General features: G+C 45.2%; 1 protein-coding gene across 15 annotated transcripts in view; it reads right to left on the bottom strand.

Moving 5' to 3' along the window:
• CADPS (calcium dependent secretion activator) overlaps positions 1-21,131 on the bottom strand; it is a 220,391-nt gene that overhangs the window by 24,091 nt on the left and 175,169 nt on the right. For 8 of the 15 annotated variants that reach the window (XM_080382919.1, XM_080382920.1, XM_080382911.1 and 5 more), the window contains 7 exons: positions 19,629-19,775; positions 16,321-16,476; positions 13,229-13,376; positions 9,031-9,045; positions 7,625-7,699; positions 6,475-6,558; positions 1,513-1,545 (listed from right to left, as the gene is read on the bottom strand). In XM_080382919.1, the coding sequence (XP_080239045.1) occupies positions 1,513-1,545; positions 6,475-6,558; positions 7,625-7,699; positions 9,031-9,045; positions 13,229-13,376; positions 16,321-16,476; positions 19,629-19,775 (658 nt within the window). The remainder of the gene's footprint in view (positions 1-1,512; positions 1,546-6,474; positions 6,559-7,624; positions 7,700-9,030; positions 9,046-13,228; positions 13,377-16,320; positions 16,477-19,628; positions 19,776-21,131) is intronic. The other 7 variants (XM_080382918.1, XM_080382913.1, XM_080382915.1 and 4 more) reach the window with 3 other exon arrangements.

Consider the following 21,131-nt stretch of genomic DNA (forward strand, 5'->3'; position numbering starts at 1 on the left):
ATGATTCCTGCTCTGTTTTACACAAAGAACCGGAGCATGTGGCTGGCTCCGAGGATGGGAGCAGACCCTCTTCTCCTGCTATGGACCTCCCAAGGGTGTCCCAGGTACAATGCTTTTGGAAAGCTCGAAAGGGTTATATAGCATCTTGCTGAGACCACTTCCCTGGAGATGCTTTATTTTCCAGGAAGGCAGATGCCTCAAAGGCCACGCTTTTCCCACAGATAAATGTTAATAATTATTAACTTAATTATTAGTGTTAATTATACTGTTGTGTGCTTAAATTCCTGATGACTAAGTATTTAAGATGCACTCAAAGAAACAGGAATTTCAATGGAAAGATGTCAGCATTTTCTAGGGCCAGAACTGAATTCTGAGTCTCTCTTCCTAATGTTCTCAATATCTTGTTTCTATTACTCCAAGACATCAGGATGCCAGTCTGTGCATTGGGATATTCCAAATCAAGCAAGACCTCTTAGCGCTCAAGAGTTTGTCATTTCCTTGCTGGGCTCAAAATATGGTAATTTTGTAGGCAAGGTTTATCTTGGGCTAAAAGAATGGAAACACCGAATGCAAATAATGTGGTCCAAGATGTCTTGATAAATTTATCATGTTGTCATGTGAGATCATGCAGAGCAATCGTATCGACATTAAATATACATATATACATTATACATGCAGGTCATCAAACCCAACTGAGTTATTCTTGATTTACACTGCCCAGTCTAACTGGAACTGGTGTGGTACATTAAGATCTACCCTTTTGTTCATTTGTAATTGCTCAGGATCTTTTTGCCTGTAGATGTTACAGTAACCCCTCACTCCAGCCAATATTCATGTATTACAGTTCAATTTAAATGTAAATTTCTGGCAAGTTAAGTGCTCTGTCTAAGAGTGTTAAGGGTTCTTTTCCTTATGAATCAAGGTCTAATTAGAGGAGGCGATGTACAGTTTTCCTATACCAATTACAGAAAAATGGAAAAAAATTATTTTCATTAACAATTTCCCAAACACATGTTGCTAGCTCATCACCATTTCCCCAAAGTAATAAAAAAGTCATTTTCCGAAAGAGTAAAATAAACCAACAATTAGAAGAACAAAAATAAAATAGATTAGCTAATGTGTTAGATGTGTGTTGGCTCAGTTCTAACATGTCTGGACCTTTTTGTTTGGAAATTATACTGTATTTGTACAAGTCCAAATGAAGAATTAACAGAATGCACTGCTCCCTTTTTTTTTTTTTTTTTTTTAAATGTGATTCAAGCCAATTGCATAAATATGGTACCTTTTTGACACCATCTGCAAATTACTGCCTAAACAGCCTCGTAGGTCTCCGTAAGAGGGTAACTGCTCATTATTAACATCATGGAGATACTCTTTCCAGTTCAAATGTTAGAATTGTGAAGGCCCATGGTTCAATCTTGGCTGTTAATGCATAACGTGGGTTGCTACACATGCCATAAACCAAAGCATGATGCAAATTACTATGACAGAAGTTGTTTAAATTGTGCTTACGGGTACATCCACGTATTTGGAAGCAGCCTTCACCTGTAAAAGGAACAAGAAGAGAGTTTACACCGTCAGTACGTTTTCAGGTCTTTGCTTTTTCTTTAAACACTTGCAAGACCCTCTCCAGCCAAGACTTGGGACAACATAATGCTGAGCAGGGGAAAATGAGTGATACAAACTACATTTCCTCTCTAAAAGAATAGGCAAGGGTGGTATTTTTGTTGTTGTTTTTTTTGGAGAGGTGACTTTACTGCTGCTAAAGCTCTAATAGCAACAGATGATAGTGTGGGAGTTGTGCTTCTCCCTCTTCTACTTCAGTGAGCGGGGGAAGACGGGGTTCGTAAGTAGACATCGTTATTTTCTTTGGAGTCCTCCTTCTCTGCCCGATGCCACGTGTCTCCAAAGGCAGTGCGTGTCTCTCCTTTCGGGAGCTGCATCCCGGGAACCAAGGGAGCTCCCTGGGCAGTGGGGGCACGATGGCACTGCAAGCCTGGCAGGCACCTGCACCAAGGTGGCCACAAGAAAGCACCCGGAGGACCCTAATTTTGCCCCCTGCCTACAGAACCACTCATGGCGTGCTTCCCCTGGATTTGCAGGTTGCAGCCTGGGACATTATTTTCCCCTGTTTTCCTGGCCCTGATGCCGGCAGGAGCTCGCAGATGGTGTCGGGGCAGCATGCTCACACCGTGCGACTGGAAGTGCCCCAATGCTTTCCTGCTTCCCAGACTCCAAACAGCTACATTAGCTTCCTATGATTTCTTCCCTCCTTTTAAAAGCTGTTATTTGATGGAGGTATCGGGGGGTGGACAGCACACTTCGCGGTGTCCTCATAAGCTGGCGGGGGCTGCGAGACCCCAGATTTACTTTGTCTCCGGTTTGCCACACGGCAGGGTGGCCCCCAACATCAGGGCCAACTTCTCCAACTGAGCAGTGCCCAGCTGGCCAGAGAGACCTTTTTCCCACTGTAGCATAAGGCACTGTGTCTAGAAAGAGTACGGCTGGGATTTTCCACAACGCTTCTGCTTTTAATTAGGGTAAGCGTTGCCGGCCATCTTTGTTTGGGTGTAAAAGCTCACCTGCTTTTAAATATTTCTAAAGCTACCATTAAAACAGCCTAAATATAACACGCACACAGTTGCATCTTGGGATGAATAAATTATGTGTCCCGAATGAGAGAATGAATGTATGTGTGAGACAGAATGTGAGAGTGGGTGGAAGCACTCATATGGTGTGTGTGGGGGGTGCATAATTAAGCACAATGAGGCGATACAAAAGACCAGACTGGTGCTAATTGCCGAGGTGAACGCTGCAAGTATTGGCAGCGCCCGGGCTGCCGAGCCAGGGGGCAAGCACAGAGGGAAGGGCAGGAGGAGGGTGCCCAGCGCCTGCCGCCGCGGTGCGAGCCGGGCTCTGGCTGTCAGAGGGGGTGGAGGGGGACGGGGCAGGTCCCAGCACACGAGTTTACGAAGGAGGTGGCAAAATCAGCGCCAAGCCCTGGCTCCCAGCGAAGGGCAAACACTTGTCTCTCCACCAGGTATCCCCGTTTCCAGCCAGCCGTCTGGGCACCTCGCCTTTTCACTGCATTTATCCTCACAACTTTCTCGGGAGGTAGCAAAGCGCTATCCCTTGCTCCTGCCGAATGGGAGCGGAGGAGCCCCAGCCTCCACGCGTGAAGGCGGCTGGAGCCCGGCCAACAGCTGCAGCTCCGGAGGAGCAGGCAGTCGCGGCATACCCACGCCGGTGTGGAGCAGCCGCAGGCAGGGCTGCCCAAGCTAGCTCCCAGCGAGCTCTTTTTCTGAGCAGCAGAGCTAAACAACCAGGAGAAAAGCTCAGAAAACGATGCGGCTTGACAGCCTGCAGGATTCAAGCTGGGGTCCGCGCTCGGGGCGGCACCATGCCACGCACCTGTACTACCTTCAATCATCACACAGGGCATGAAGGAATGCAGCAGCAGCCCAGGAAACCTGCAAGCTGAGCGTGGATTTAGCACCTTTAGGTCCAGCTTAGCGCCACCATCTCAAACCACTTTCCAAAGCCAAGAGGTGACACGAATAACTCAGGCAGTTTCCTGCGATCTCCTCCCTCCACCCACAAAAAAACGGAGCTGCTTCTCCTGCCCACTCCCCTTTAATCAGAATAATTACTTGTTTTTCTTTAAACTCAGATTTGGCTACATTTAGTGAAATTTCCAAACTGCCAGATGTTGTGTGATTTTTGCTAGGCTGCCGTTTTTCACAAAGTATGTGACTTTGCCATGAAACGTCTCAGTTTACCATACAAATCTTGCGCAGAACAAAAATAAGATCCTTTTACTTCTGTCTCCCTTGGGTAATATACAGTCTTTAGTTTTAATTACCGTAGGTGTAATTCTCCGCCTACAGAGGCCATCCAGATTAAAGGGAATTTTAGCAGCTGTCATTCCTGTGACTCAGTGGATCTGCACATGTAGACGCCCAGCCAAGGCCTGGGCTGCTGCTGCTGAGATGCACTTAAATGTAGCAACAAACAGAAAAGAGAAAAAAAAAAAAAAGTCTGGCCAAATTTAGAAGGGTGTTTCCCTTTCAAAGTGCTCTGCAAGGAGAAGTGGCTAGTGAGAATTTATTAGGACAACAGATGCATTAATTTTATCTTGAATTTCGAGGCAAGAATTGGAAATGAGGATATCCTACTAGGTGATAAAACTGTCTGTCACAAGACCCCCGATTACATGTCACTTGCAGAGCGCCTGGAAAACACGCGATGAAAGAAGTCGGTGGAAGGGGGTGGGAGACTAATGCTTTCTAGAGCTCGGCGGCTTGGACCATCACACTTTGTTGTATTTGTTCAGACAGGGAAAACGTGGGAGGTGGTGCAAGCATGCTGTAACAAGAGAGAGTCTCTCTATTTATCGTTGTGAAGACTAAACACAGCAAGTCACATTACTACTGCAGGCAAGGGAGACTTTTTAAGCCCAGTGCCGAAGGGGTCGGGGCTGTTCCTCAGCCTCCTCTTGTGGCTGGTGCTGCCCAGTGGCTCCCAGCAAACAAGTGGGCCAAGGCAAGAGACCTGCCTTGCCTGGAAAGGAGCAATCCTGCTCCTCTGCAGCGTGCCCAGGCTCCTTGCTGGGGGCGAGGGCTTGGCACCTTCCTGGGGACTTGCACACACCACACACAGTAACTATTCGGATGCACATCTCTTCCCGGCTGGAAGCTCAGGAAACCAAAGCTACAGGGCCAGGTTCAAAGGCTGTGGGGCGGTCAGAGCGGGACAGACTGCTTTGCTGCTGCTGGGGCAGTTGATTGTCAGTAAGTGTCCGAGCAGCAGCAGAGTGAGGATGCTTGAACCCCACGGACCTCCGTGCTGCCTCCTCAGAGGCACCCAGAGCCCAGGCGTGGCTGGGGGGTTTGCTCAGCAATCGAAGGGAGCAGCACTCGGCAGAATAAACAGTAGGATGTGGTGGGAGCAGCGCAGCATCAACCGAGGAACAGCTTGGATTCATGGGGAAGGAAGGGCTGCACATTACACTGTCTACCCGGGCTGATGCCGGTACTTCCGATGCCTGGAAAGCTGCCGCCTCCACATCCTCTGCTGCTGGCACACGAGCATCTCCTCACCCTCCACAGCACTGGAGCGAGGGAAGGTATCCACCCCAAGCCCTCTCCTGCATCCCCCTGGCCAGGGACCAGCACAGCCCCAGGGCTGTAACCACGCAGGCGTTATCCTGGGGGAAGAGCTGTGCTGCAGGGCAGGGCAGTGAGTGGGACACCTTCCCTTCCCCTCCTTCTCCAAAGAACAAAGTGTCTCCAGCACACCTGAAAAGTCCAAATTCTTAGTTTGAACCCCGTGGTGGTTGAAATAAGCTGCCAGACTTTGTGTGCACACAGCTGCCTGCGAGCAGTTTCTCGCTGCCGGTGGTAAGCCTTCCTACATCCAGCCCTGTTTCCAAACAGCTCCTACAAAACTGCCTCAAACTCAGCACAAAGGGCCCAAGAGTGGCAAACAACAAACAATTGCAAGTAGCTAAAACTACTGAACGAGATTTTTGGAAAGCCTTCCCTGTTTACAGAGCAGTACCTTCTGCCTCCCGCCCAGCCTCTGTGAACAACTGAGCGCAGACTGCATGTGCAGGCAGAAGGGGCGGTGGCGGAAAGTGTTAATGTAACCTTCCAAGCAACCCCAGACACGTGCATTTGGGTGCACACCTGTCTGTGAGCAGAGATAAGAGAAGCTGTGCTTGCAAAGAGACACTCCTGTAAACTTTCTGGCGTGCACTTTCAGCAGACCTTTGGAAATCTGTTTTTCCTAAGAAGCTGCCACAACAAAAGAAAAACAACAACCTTTTCATGACTATAGCTCTGGTTGCTGAACCCTTGCTGGATACTGAGGCCAGTTTTGCATGGATCTGGTTCTTGTCCTGCACCTTTCTAGGAAATACGTAATGTGATGAGCTGTGGATTAGTTCTGCGATGTTAGGGAGAAATCTGGCATTAGAGGCACCTTGTGCTGCACAACCTTGTGACGTTTCCCCTACCTTGTTCTCTTTCAGAAACACAAAAGCGCTCCCTATGTCTCCCTTATTTTGCTTTTTACTACTTAAGATGGCCACTGTTAAGGACAGAACACCGAGAGGAACACACATGTCATGCAAGGTGGCAACGAAGCAACTTCTTTAGTTAGGGAGATTGCATGTACAGTGCAATGATTTTTTTCATCTTCATACACATCCTCAACGGAATAAACTCCACCAAACTGAACGATGACTGGAGATGGCTTTACTTGGTGCTACAATACGGTGGCCTATGCATCCTGGGTGTTTTATGTACTGTATCTCTGCATACAGGTTGTTTGTCCATTCATGTGACGGTTACAGTGTTCAAACATCACAGAATGGCAGAGTTATTATGTAGTTTATCTAGTCCTGGGACAGCATGAGATTACAACTCAGGGAAAAAAAAAAAAGGAAGAAAGGCAACTATAGTCTGTACTTACAGTAAATGACAGGAAAGAAGAAAACAAAGTTCCTTCATCGTATCTAGACAGTTTGGCCAAGACTCCTTCCAAAATGGTGACAAACTACAAAGACAAAAAATACTGCAATTATTTTTAATAATTGAAGAAGGGTGTAAAAATCAGCATCAATTTCAAAGAAGCCAGTGGAGCTCTCAGCACTGCCAAAGAAACGAACCACCTGTCCCTGAGCACAGCGGGCTGGGGAGTGGGTTGGAAGGTGCATTGCCCTTCAGGTGCTACGTGGTCCACCTCTTGCTGGGTGGGAGACATGCCTTGGTGTCAAGGGTGATGCTGGGACCGGGAGGTGAGTGCAGCATGTGGAGAAGCCAGCACAGCCTCTCCAGACAGGGAAGTCGGTGGTTCTTGCTCCCAGTATGCAGTGTCAAGCACGCAGCTAGCTGGGTATTCTTGCAGAAGAATCGAACTGGCATATGTTGGCGGATTTTGTTTAAAGGTCTCCACTGTATAATAGGGATGACTTGTTCTCAGAAAGTTTGAAACTAGAGGAAAACACACCATCTTTCTCCCTACATATCAATTCCCCTCTCTGTTAGCACAGTGCACCAGACCCACACAACCACCCAAGGGAAATGCTGGCAGCTGAGCTAGAGGAGCTGACTGATGAAAAACAATTTCCAAACAATTAAACCTGACATTTTGGAATGTATTTCCCACCACTGTCACCTCTAAATTAATTTCTTAGAAGAGCATATGGCCATCTTGCACAAGACATGTTATTTTGTCCATACAACCTTATGCTAGCAGTGGTGACCATCTCTGCATGCCACCCCAACATCTAGGTAGCAGCATTTAGCAGTGCCACCCCCTGTCTGCAGCCACCCTCCGTGTCGTGGGGTGATGCTGACCATGGGGTGTTACCCCATTAACATAACACCCGTTCCTTAAAACCACTTCTGGCCCAGTACAGCAATCCTGCTAGCAGCGTATTACATCTCACACAGCTCCTAATCATCTAAGAGTCACCATGAAAAGACTGGGAGATGTATGATCTTGCCTGTGAGAAACAAGAAGCCAATTCAACATCTTAATGTGTCACATTTTAATGGAAACACACATATTAAAAATGCAATGTTAACAGTGAATCACTTCACCTGAAGCCGAAGGTTACCTTTGCCACTAGGAGTGTTATCATTTCTTTGACGGTTTCCTCAATTAGTTCATCTATTTTTGAATGGTACTGGTGCTAAAGAAAAATAAAAGGAGAGGGGGAAGGAAAATATTAGCATTGATCACAGGCAAGAGCTCTACGGTTGTCAGCCTCTCCCCTCGGCAAACCACAACACGCAGTATTAAACCGAAGAATTATGCAGCTTATTACCCTGTGCTCCACTACAGCGGCCAGCGGTTACTTACACTTGCAGGAGAGACCTTGAATTCAGGAGAATCTTCCATCGGTTTGTGAAGCATGGGCAAACCATGCCCTCTTCTGTGTGCCCGCAGCTCCGGGAGCCACACGCGGATGTCGGAGGAGAGGCTTTGCCACCCCGGTGGGCACCAGCACCCTGCGCTGCCAGAGACCCCGGGGTCCTCTGGCTTCAGCTCTGTGGGCATTATCCTGTTTGTGTTGCACATGGACCGCACCCAACGATGAGCTATGCTGGTGGCAGGCTGGCAGCCCTCGCCCAGGGCACCGCTGACCACGCAGCCCTCGGCCGGGGAGCGGGGGGGGCTGGCTGCCCCAGGGAGCTCGCGGGGGGCTGAATCACCGGGATGCTGCTGCGCCCTTCCCATCTACTGCAGCAAAGGGGCCGACCCTGCGTTACACGCTGGGCTCAGCAGGCACGTGGCTCAAATTAAGCACTCGTTTAAACGCTTTGCTTCAGTGACTGTAAGATACATCTAAAAAACACCCAACAAACCCAGACGAGCCTTTCTGTCCCATGCAAAAGCCAGCAGGCAGTGCAGCCCCGCGCCCCGGCTGACAGCAGACCCCGTGGCACTAGCTCAGGATGGGCTGACCACCGCCAGCGCCTGCAGCATCAGCACTTCTGAGTCTTCAACCCAATTTCTTCACATGCCAAACCTTTCTTAGCTTGGGAGCTCTGATGCAATCAGCTGCAATATGGCTAGAATAGGTACTAAAATACAGTCTTCTACTAATTTAGAAAAGACCTGTTTCCAATAGAAGATTTAATTAGCGAAAACATACAGTATATTCTTATTTTCAATGGACTGAGAAAATACTGATTATGACTGCTTTCCAACACAAAACATTTGATTTTTCAGTCAAACATTTCAAGCACTGGTGCTAGTCACTATATTCATTACCACTTGGCATTAATATTGTTTTAAAATGTTAACATCAAATCACATTGAAAGAGACAAATCTGCTTTAAATACTAATCAGACTTTGGGAAGGAAGACTGTGAGGGCTTTACAAATGCTAGATGTTGGCCTCAGTGTCTGATCGGTTTTCTCTGAACTGCTCTACAGTTTAGGGATGTTTTTTTCTATGACAGTAACATATCAATACAAGAATTTGGAAAAAAGAAAATAAAAGTAGGACACACTTACCCACTCTTTAGCAAACTTTTCAGATGATTGGGGACAGAAATAAAGAGGAAAGTGCAAAAGACAGGAAAAAGAACATATGAACATAAACAATAAATAAACCAAAATCTTTTCAAAAAAGAGACGTATGAGAACAGCAGCATCATGCACAGAAACAATAAGCAATGGAAAATGAAACATGATCAAAACCTCCTTTCACTGTAGTATTTGCAGGCAGTAGAACAGGGGGAAGGGGCCGGATTGTACCTAACTGACAGTCTCTTGGGGTTTTATTTTGCTCTGAAGAGGAAGGCAACCGGCTGTCGACAGGGAGGGTTCAGCATCGGGGCCTCTGCACACCCTTCACCAGGGCTGGATGCGGCTGAGGCGCGAGCCCTGCTGCAGGGGCAGGGCAGGGCGGGCAGGGCAGGGGTACGTGGTGCAGCACATCCCACCTGACGTCCTGGCTGGGGCTGGTCAGATATGTCCTCACCCACGCGGGAGGACAGGCTGCGATCTGCCGGGCCCACTCGGAGGCAAAAAACATACACGAACAAGCACGTGATATTTGCATTTGCTGTTCCCGCTTCCACGTCCTGCTTTGCAGGTCAAGACATACATGAGTCCATCATGGGACTGTAGTTATGATTCATCTGCTCAACACAGAGACAGCCCTTATCAGCTCTCAGGATTGACCTGGCTGTTCCCAGCGCAGCTGCAGATGTAGCTATGGGGTGACAGGGACCTGTGACAGCTGGGTGCAGGTAGGAGCTGCCAACGTCCTTGGCACACATGACCAGGACCCCCTAAGGGAGATGAAGAAGGGGTTGTGCATGTATTGGGGGTGTCTTCCCCATGACATTTTCCTTCTGCGACTGCATTTTCTGCATGTGTGGAAGACAAGGATTTAGCTAACTGCTTTCGTTAGGTAAGTCAGGAGCTTTGATTAAAAAATGGCTAGCTATATTCAAAATGATACACTGTGAAATGCACTGACCGATGCGCTTTCAATTAAAAGCTTGTTTAAAAAGCAAGCAAGAGGCAAGCAAGAGGCCTGACAGAACAAAACTGCAGCTCTGAGCGCAGGAGAGGATGCTGCCGGTGCTGCAGCCCCAGCTCCACCTCGGGAAGACGAGCCTTGGCCAGGATGGAGTCGGAGAAGGCGGCGGTTTGGAAAACGACTGCCTGGTGCTGCTTTCACAGATGCCTGGCTCGTAAACCAGCATTTCTAACAGCTCCTTCTACACCTCTTGTGAAAATGCTCAAGGTTAAAGATCGCATAGCTGGTTTGCTTTACCCAGCATAGCCCTGGCTTTCGATCGAGATCATTGTGGCTTTCTATTAGCTCAATTATTACAATCCATAATCAGTGCACTACAATGATTCAACTTGACTTTATGTGATGAGTATCTTGCCTTGTCATGTAACAGATTGTGTGTACGTTGTATTTCTCTAAGGACCATCTGACCTTAGATATTAAATAGAAACATACTAGACCAACTGAGAAACATTTAATACATACATTTATCCCCTTAGATGTATTAAAAATTCAGAGGAAAAATAAATATTTAAGATGGTAAAGTATGTTTACCAAATGTTTTAACAGCTGCCTTTAGAGACAAGGAAATGGAAATGAAATGATGGGTGTTTGTTTCACAGGGTAATGCTCGCAAAATGCATTCAAGTATCTGTTAAAGTGAGTGTAACTGAAGGTAGTCGTAGAGGGAAGGTCTTTGGGGTGGGAGAGAAACCGCAGGAGCAAGGTCAAATAATGTGTTGAGAGAGTCTCTGCCCACATACAGCTTGGACTGTCAGAAAAATCGGCAGTTTGTTACTATCAAAATGTCTTCTCCAGTTAGGTCTGGGCAAATGCCCTTGCCTGAGCACCACGATGGGCAATGTGAGCCCTGTTTGCTGTTTCTGAGCTGCCTGCAAAGGGAACACGTATTTTAGGAGCCGCGTGGTGGCTGCGGCACTGATGGAGGGACCCGTCAGCGAGTTGTGCCTGTCTCCCCTGCCCTGTCCACCCCTCCCCGCTGGGGCTGCAGGCAGCCCTGGCCAAGCCATGTGGCTGGCACACACCAGGGATGGGGGGACACAGGGACTCAGCGATGCACAGCCCCAGCTCCCCAAATTGCAGAGTAAGACACAGGCTCATAACCCGAATTCTCATCCCTCTGCTGTTTATCTGACTGTCTCATCATTCCTACTGGGGACTGGAAGATGCAGCGTGGCATTTTGTCCTCCCCTCACAGGCTGTAATAACAGGTCTATATGTTAACTTTTACCCCCCACAGCACAACCACCTTGGCACAGAGGTTTTAGACAGCTTCAGGAAGAGGTAGCTGAAATATCGAGTGGCACGAAGGAATGGAGGGGGAGGTAGTATAGTAACACTCACGAAAAGAAAGGAAAAAAAAAGGGAGGGTGTATAAAATACTGCAGCCCTAAATGGTAACTTATGCACCGACAATTTACATCTGCTTTACAGGTCTATTAGTTCAGCTATCTGTTAAAAAACTCATGCCCCAGCAACTGCTGCTTGCCACAGGAGTCAGGCTGGCTCCAAGCTGCTGTACCAAACACCTCCTTGAAGCAGCCCAGGCAGATCTGCAGAGCTAACCCCGCTGCAGCTGGGAGCAGCAGAGAAACAGCTGCGCTGCCGCCTGCTCCCCTCTCACTTGCAGTTTGACTCAGGCTGAATGTGCGTTGTGACTGATGCTCAAAATTTGGAGGAACCTGTGGCAAGCAGAGCATCACACGTTCCCACAGAAAAAAGCAGCAAGTGCCTGGTCATGCTATATCCAGACACAGCTGAGTTATCAGTCTCATGCCATCTGAAGGCTTAACCTGACACTTTTCTGAATGCAATGAGCTTGCTTTGCCATGCTATCAGAGTCTGCTTGATCTCCAAAATGTCCCTGCCCCCCAGGGACTGTGCTAGTGTAATGCACAAGGGTTTGATCCTGGTTTGCAGTGGAGAGCATTGCAACCACAGCCCTTCCTGGCTGACGGGGCACTGCCAGGGCAGATGTTGCAGCAGCTGCAGGCTGAGGGATCTGGGGAGATAAATGGGTATGAATATGGAACAGAAAATGTGGGGGAAGTTCATGACCAGGTCTGGAAAACAATAGCCCACTTAAGATCTGCTGCAGCTGACATGGAGGACAAGGGAAGAACCTGATGATGAGCAGTATGAAACCTTTCTTGTAAGGTGGCTGCCACAAATAAAATGTCATAACCGAAACATGTATAAGAAAGCCCAAAAGAAGAGCTGAATCTAATCCAAAAACCACTGACATCAGGGCAAGGACCCCTGCTGCATTCAGTGGCCTTTGGAGCAAGTCTGCTCAGTAAACAACTTTAAAAACCCCAACAACTTGCAATGATTCACTGCAAAATCTGACCATGGAAAGTTGTAGCAAAAGGGCTTATCTAGCAAATGCTGACAAGCAGCAGGGTAGGAAAGCCAAACAGTATTTGTGAATTTATTCTAGACTGGTATATGAATATTTAATTTGGCTTGAAGCCACTGTAGCAAAATGATCATTATGATGCATTTAATCTAGTCCAATTTACCATGTCTATCTAATTCATAGATCATGTCACAGAAACTTCAAGTTGCAGCTATGGCTTCAGAAGAAAAACAATATCAGCAATTAATTTAAACAGGTTTTGTTTGGAAACTTGAGTCATTAAGAACCTGGGAATCCAGGATCCTCGAGTGTGCTTATTATAGCCAATACTCATGGAAGTCACAGCTGCTGGAATTTCAATCTGCTTTTGGAAGTTATCTATTTTGGTGTTTTGGTGTGTTTCTTTTTTTCTTCCTTACAAGCATCACAGCAACAACTTGGCACTTCTGTTTACCTTATGTTTGTCTACAGAAAATAGTTACATACAGAAAGTGTGTTGCTGACATCTGCTCCAAGGTGCAGTTAATGACTCGATATATAAGGTCATCATGCATCAACCAAGCTTAAAAGTTACCTTATGCATACCACAGCCCTTGCAAAAAGCCACTCCTAAAGTGGCAGGGACTCCGAATGTCTATATTCATTAGATTTATTTGAGAGCAGCCCCCTGCATATTCATCCACACACACTATACAGAAGGCTAAATACACAACTGATACAACATTTCTGAAACGAGCACAACAGGAGCTAGGAAATCTCATGACATCGCTTTCCAAAGCTGTGAAAGGAAGAACCTGCATTTTTACCTCTTGGCCCATTTCCATACTGCAAAGCTTTGTTGACTGAGCTTTGGCATCCACCATGACATTAAACATGGTGCATATTGATTGAGGGACTCGGAAATCTGTTGATCGGCTGGTTTTCTGCAGCTTTACTTCAAATGCAATCCTGGTTCTGTTAAGGAAAATAGAAAAAAGACATTACAGTTCCTTTTAAACATACTGAGGCTAATAATAATAATATTAATAACAACGTGAAACAATACGGAGAAGAGCCTGAGAAACCAGAAAGCTGAATGCTGCTGGGAGTGCTATAGTGCAATTGTTACAAATCTGCTTTTACTGAAAATGTTTTTCCAGTTCAAAAAGAACCCTGTTTTCCAGAATGTACACTATTTATAAAGTGTGCAACAGTTTCAGGGAAACGATTACTTTCTCAGGCTTGATAAACAGTGTGATGATGTTACAAACACGTGTCAATGCACACCTATAATTTGGTTGCATTAGCATTACATCAGACAAGTAGCAAGCCTGATGCCTTAAAGGAAGTTCCTATTGCCCCGTGATATCAACTACAAATAACAGAAACTCGTTCATCGCTTGACTAAGAGGACATTAGCCAGATCATTGCATTTTTACATCTACATGATTGTATTTGCTGGCTGGAAGTTCCTAACTGTCTCTCTGGTAAGTTCATAGAAATGGTTTTCCTGAACTACACGCGTTCACCAGAACACATCTGCTAAATGTGCATGGGTGCAGTCACACTTGTAGGAGCACATGCACAAGCATCGCATGAGCCCGCACCTCGCCACTCTCCTGAGGCTTCACGGAGCTCAAATGTGACATCCCTGGCAGTTACAAACCCTGTTACACCAAGAGCTTTCCTGGGACAAAGACTGCAGAATGTGATCCCGTGTTGTATCTTAAAATACCAAGGCATTAGTGACTCTAACAAGGGGGATGCTCTGCAGTATGGTGGGTACTGCCTTGCCTTTCTTTGGAGCCCCTCTGCAGATTCCGGAGGTACTTCACTAGTCTAACCTAACAGAGAACAATTATCACATCAGACAGAATCTGCCAACAAATTAACATAGGAGCTTCAATTTAGAAATAACAAATAATATCAGCTGCAGCTCAGGAATAACTCTGATTGTGAACGATCCCCCAAGGGTTGTGTAAATGAAAACTCATTTACAAACGTGAAACTCCCCTTCTTGGGATAAGATCTGAGCAGGTACACAGGTCCTCCTGCCCGGATTTATTAGCAAAACAGGCCTTCCTTGGAGGGCTGCTTTCCTGACAGCACCAAAATACAACCAAGTGCGGAAGGCGGGGTGGCTCCTCCATGGTATTCAACAGTTCAGAGACAGACGCGAAGAAAAATGTTGTGTCAAACCGAAATTGCTAAAGAAACCTTAGCCAGGCCCTGTTTGCAGGTGATATAAATAGGGAAGGCAGCATATTGGTTTACATCAGCAGTGGCATTTGAACTGATTTAATTACCAGTGCCAGATTTAGCCTGGACTCGGGGACTAGAATCTTGATAATTACTGAAAGGACCCAAAATGACTGGGATTTTCCATCTCCTTGCAGAGATGAGCATGTTCCTACTTACTTATGCTCAGAACCATTATATATAGGCATACCATTACAAGCTGGGCCAGGTTTTTACAGAGGGGCAACATATTTGTAGAAAGGTTGAAGCAGTTGGGGAAAAAAACAAACCCAGCTTTCAGGCACACAAGCCTTTCTTCAGTTGTACCTGGAAAATGGCTCATTTTTCCCAGTTATCTCAGCTGTGCTAACCTGGTCTGATTTCTGTAGGACATCACAGCTATAACTGCACTGCAGGTGCAGCAAAGGTGCCTTGGTTTCAATTTAAAAAAAAAAAAAAAAAAAAAAAAAGAAATAAATTAGATGTTTTGCTGGTGGTGCAGGGGCAGAGCAGAGAGCAGAGCTCCAGCACTGGGTTTGCTCCTAAAGGACAGTCTGACAACGGGAGGACAACTGAAGCTCAACGTTTGTGCCAGCCAAAGGACCAAAGATGAGCTGCTGCAATAAAGGGTGACTTGCTTGAGGCCAAAGACGTCATGACCACCTCATTGCACTTAAAATGTACTGGGGTTTATTCCAGAATCGGAAGACAGCTAGCCTTGAGCTGTCTGCCTTCCAGCGGGCGAGTCTCCTGCCTACATCTTGGGGACCAAACGTGCCTTCTCCTACGGTGACACTGCACATCCAGACCATCCAGACTGTGAGGAACATATGAACAATAAATGCCACGCTCACACTTGCAGAGTGGCCAGGCAATTGTGGTACAGAACAGCCACATCACACATTGCAGCTAATATTAGCATGTACCAGCTGTATTCAGCACCCATTTTTCCTTTGATTTGTCTCTTTGTCTATTAATTTCTGCACAGTAGAATGCAAACTTCATTTCTTCCTCCTGCCTCATCACCTCTAATGCCAGATGGACATAAATTACTGTGGAAAGATTGGAAATTTATAGCCTCGATGTTTTACTTTCAGAATGACAGCTGCCTGTATGTTTAAAAGTTTTTGAAAGAAATCTCTCTGTTTTGGAAGACCTGCAGGTGAATATCCTGTAATGTGGCTGATGATACAACAGCTTTTCTCAGTCGGCGGCAGATGTGAAACCTGCATGCCAAGCTATATGCTATCCCCTTTTTTGGATCACTTTTTGGCTTGTTTTTTTCATGTATCTGTGTTTTATAGGTGGGTGCTGGGATCTTTCTTAGGGCTATGCCTTCAGCACTCAACCTCATTGACATCAAACTGCATTTACAAAGACTTGACCTCACAGGAGGCACCAAAAATAAGTATCTACATATAAAGCCTGAAAGAGTGGGTGATTTATTGCCTTACTGTGAACATGCACCCTCCAGAATCTCAACAAAGAAGTGCTTGCCTGGGAGAGTCCACAGCTCACAGCAATAGGGTGGCTTTCCACCACGCCTGTGCTGGGCAGAGGTGAGCTGGGGTCACTAATAAATGGTGGTTGAAGCGAAGCTTCATTGATCAAAAGACAGAAAAAGCATTGCATCCTGTGAGCTCCTATGAGAAACACAACTGGTTTGCTGACGGGCACCTACCTTTTCACGCAGGACTCGATCATGTCACTTGCCATAAGCTTCAAGCGTTGCTCCAGGTGTTTTCCAAACTCCTCCTCGGGCCAGTGCAAATCCCGAATGAAGGTCTGTAGGGCATCAAGTTTCCAGAACAGATCTTCCGAGGTGCCTGATCCATTGCTGGCAGGGCAAAATGAGAACAAAAGTCATAAGTGGCATCAGGCTCTTTGTAACCTGATGTGGAGACCATTCCTGCAACAAGTGTAGAGCAGACAGTAGTTTCATACACAGGACAACGCTGGCAATCTCCACCATCAGGATTTTGAGTTTTACCATACAGTTGCCTAATCTATCTTGCTCTCATCACCCACAAAACTTTCCAGACCAGATGAGTAAGACAACATTATGAGTTACACATATTAACGGGAAGAATGTGTGTATGGTAAAAATCAGCCTTAGTTAATAACCACATTAACATATGTGATTATTAAGAATTAAGGCTAGAAACTGTGGTAGAAAATCCCCAATCAATAATAACTGCCATACCAGATTGTATGCAGTTATTAAGATTTAGGGTTTCATGCAATTCACCCCCCTCTGAAATATATCTTGAGTTTGCCTTGTTCTCCCCAGTGAGGCCCCCGTTTCCAGGCAAGGGACAGTGCTAACAAGTGGTGAGCGAGGACACGCTTTATCTCTTAATCAGCTGAAAAAAAATCAGGGTAAGTCAATTGAGCTAAGGGCACTAGACATCTCATATCCAGGAGTTCTGGCAGGATTGACCGCTGCACCTTTTCACAGATCTGCCTCTTGCAAAGGCATCTAATAGGACAACAATTTTCCATTTTTTAAGATTTTTTTTTTTTGCAACATCTTTGGTCTGCCATAAAACTCTGAATTTCTCTCCCAAGCATATATTCTCATATCCACACCCCTGCCCAGATGGAACTCTTTGGTCCTGCAGTGTGTAGCTACACCGGCTCTTTTCACAGTATAATTATATCTCAAACCTCCACTTACAGAATAAAAATACAGAACTGGATTGCGCTCTGTTCGTGCAGAGAAATTTATGCATCCATAACCCTTTTCTCTCCCTCTCTGCTTCTCCCTCAACTTTTTTTTTTTTTCAGAAGAATTACCAAAGGAGCTTCAAGAGCTTCAACCCCCTCCTCGCATACCACTAATGCTAACACGGTAATTTATAAGATATTTAACACACCATGCATTACCACTTTTGCTGTCACCATCTATAGAAACAGATGAGGGAGGGTGTTTCTATTGTGACAGATGCCAGCTAGAGGAGATCGGAGCTAATGCAGACACGGCTACTGCAAGGTGAGAACCATTGTCCCAACATGCTAGAGGGGTCCTGCAGGGTCCTGTGCTAACAGAGTTCACGAGATCAGGAATGAATTGTCTCGGTTGTAGGAGAAACGTATCTGACACTAAGCAACAGGAAACATGTCCTTGATGGAGGGGAAGGGTGAGTAAAAGGAAACCAGGGAGATGAAAAGATAAAGAATCAGGCATTTCCTTTAACCAGGGTACCAGCCTGCACAACAGTCTCAAGTGTTCACTCACCGCCAGTTTTTAGTTGCGCCTGGTTCAAACCTGTGCTTGGGTATAAATAGCTTTTAACAGTCAAACCCCAGTTTTGGAACGGCATGAATTTGTGGTTTAAATTATTAAATACATACAAATACAATAATTGGTATTTACTACAGCAACATTAAGACATCCATTTGGTTTCAAAATTTTAAAAGTATTATTCTTGGTCTTTTTCTCACTTTTGATCGGGGCTCCATGCAAATCATCAATACACTACATTATTTCCAAAATGAGCTGTTAGTATTTTTGCTTGTGAGCACTGCAATTGCTCTAATCACGCAGGCAGCTTGCAACATACCATCAATGGTCAAGCATTTTCAGAGGGATTATCCAATTTTCTGTCATGACATGATTCTTATCTTTTCAAGGCCAATACCACAAAGCATGCACAGAGAAAGATTAAAACTTTCAAGTACTCTTTACAGACAACTGCCTAAGCTAGCCTTTAATATAGCTATCTTAGCATGAATATGAGTTGTAGAGCTTTGAAACATCAACGAACGTGCTAATATTTAAAAAGTTTTAAAAATCTGTTAAAAAATATCAAACACCAATGTTTGCTTTCCTTTGGTTCGTTACCACTGCCCTGCAATACAGCCCACACCAGGCTAGTGGCAGAGGCATTTTGGTGGACTCCAGGTGTAGATGTAATCTACTGTTTCAGTAACAGCAAAGGGGGTAGTTTTGAGGGGTTCTTCAATTTAAGTGAGAAGGTAGGGAAAAAACAACGTATCCATGCAGTGCTGGCTGAGACCACCCCATGCCAGCCCTAAATAACCCTCTAGGAATTTAGAAGGAGAACTGACAAGATCTCAACTCCTGTGCTAGGACATCTTGGGTGATGAGCTACCTCAAATGATGAGGATTTGGGTTAAGTCCGCTGTATACCACCCTCCACACTGCTTGGTGGCTGGGACTTTAAAGGCAAATCTGACACTTTTTTTTATATACATATATATATATATATATATATATATAATCCGTGCTCAGGGTTTGTGGTATGTCCCCCCTGAGCTCCACCTGTGCATCCTGGGATGCTCCAATGGGGAGCTGGGAGCACAGAGCCCAAGGCTCCTAGAGATCAACTGCTTTGACATCATGTCTGATTTTCCAGGCCATAATCTAAAGCTCATGTTGAAAATATCTTGCTTTAGTTGGTCATGACATTATTCAGGCTGTAATGATGGCTATGGAGCTTTCATTGCTCTCTGGGGCCTCCAACATGGATAAAAACTGTTGCAGGGTGTTCCTCTTTGTTAAACCATTTCATTAAAATCAAGACAAAAATTATTATCTGGGAACTGCGGAGCTTGCATTAAATAAAATGCATTTTTAGATCTACATCTGGTCCACAGAAATTGGTTGACTGGCATTGAAACTGGTTCATCCTCTCTTTTGGACAAAACTCTTTGCTGAGACACGTCACGTCACATTGTGAGTTCTGTGGTTTGTATGTTGTTCAGACCATGTCCCATTGTTGACAGCTATTTTGTAAAGCAAGATACTTGCTCAAATTCTCAGTGGGAGTAAGACAAATTTTCAAGATTTATACAAAAAGCCCTTAAAATACACATGCCAAAAATTCACTAGTGTCTCATTCAGAAAACGTCTAATTAACCGTATCACTCTTTAAAGTTTTATATAATGCACAGAAACAAACAATACATATCCATGCCAAGATTACTTTAAATTTAAATGAGATCTAATTTGAACTGAATACACACTCAGAATCATAAATAGCAGCCATCCATGACGGTGCAGAAAAGCTAGGCATTTGTGGGATGCCTAGTGGGATGTTAACTGGTAGATTTGGTACTTTAGGGAGATTCACATTTGGTAGATTCACATTGGGCAGATTACTTGTTAAACTCCTGTGGAAGAAACAGACAGAAAGAAAAAATACCATAACAGTGACAATGCAGATGTAGCAGAAGCACGTGACACTCATAAACAAATCTGCAAAGTTCACAGCACGACGACAGTTAAAAAACTGAAGCAAAACATTTCAGAAAGAAGCATGAGTATGGAAGCTAAGTGTACTGGGTTTGCAGTCTGCAAGTTACTTAAAAAAACCCAAACAACTAGAATGAAAAGAAGAAGAATCACGAAGTAGCAAATTAACAGAGTACTCAAACAGCCACAGAAAATAACTCCACTTTCAAGTCCTGATACGATTTCAAAGTGCAGAGAGCAGCCTTTCCTAGGAAAAATCTCTCTCGTAAGGGAGTGAGTCTCAGTTCCTTACACACTCAGGTTGGATGAAAGAACTAAACTGAGAGATCTGCTAGGGAATTTGGATTCAAAAGAATAAGCAGAGAGTTTGAAATGCCAGCCCTGCAGAAGTCTGTAGGAGTTTTTCTTGCCACCAAATTCGATAGAGTTGGGATTTCACTCCAAAACCTCTCTGTTTATCTTCTACTCTACAAATAGCAAAAATGGGCTAAATCCAGAGCAATGAAATGGTGAACCACCAGGTTCTTCCTCAGTGAAGACTCCTGCCCTGATCCTCCCTTACATTCCTGGGTGCGAAGAAAACGGGTCCTGCAGGCTGCCCAGCTCTACCCATGTGCACTGTGGACAAACTGCACTGAACAAATCCAGGACTGGTACGTGAATGTGTCTTGGCTGGAAATAGGGCATGGGGCAATTAAGACATTCAAAGGTTAATTTATGAAGCATTGGGTATCATGACTTTATATTGAATTTATATTAAATATATATTATATTTTCAGACATGCCACTGTTATGCAAATAGAGAGCTTCTAAAAGTGGGCTAGTGGATTAATTTAATGCAACACACTCTCCTGAAGCAGCGTGTGGTGTAACGGCACTGCGTGCCCAAAGTTTGCAAAGCACCTTGACCTATTTTACTGGGCTAGGTCTCTAGATGTTATAATTGGCCTAATTCTGTTTTAATCACAGTTACATTTTACATGCAAGATTAAAATGTCACAGGGTTTGGGAATCAGCATAAGATAGCACTCAGTTACCCAACTCCCGTTTTCCCTGCTCACAGAAAAGTTTCAGAGGTATATCTTTCAGAGGTATATCAAAAATTTCTTTCTTAATCCAGGTATGCTGCATGGTACACAATCCATAGAGGGTTTTACAGTCTCATTTGAAGAACAAACCTGGATGCTTTGACATGGTTTCCCCTGAATCATTATTTGGGCTCAGTGAAAATGGAATTAGGACATCAAGATTTCAGCTCCATCCTGCACTGCTGA

Source organism: Falco punctatus, assembly GCF_963210335.1.
Source record: "Falco punctatus genome assembly, chromosome: 4".
Classification (NCBI taxonomy): Eukaryota; Metazoa; Chordata; class Aves; order Falconiformes; family Falconidae; genus Falco; species Falco punctatus.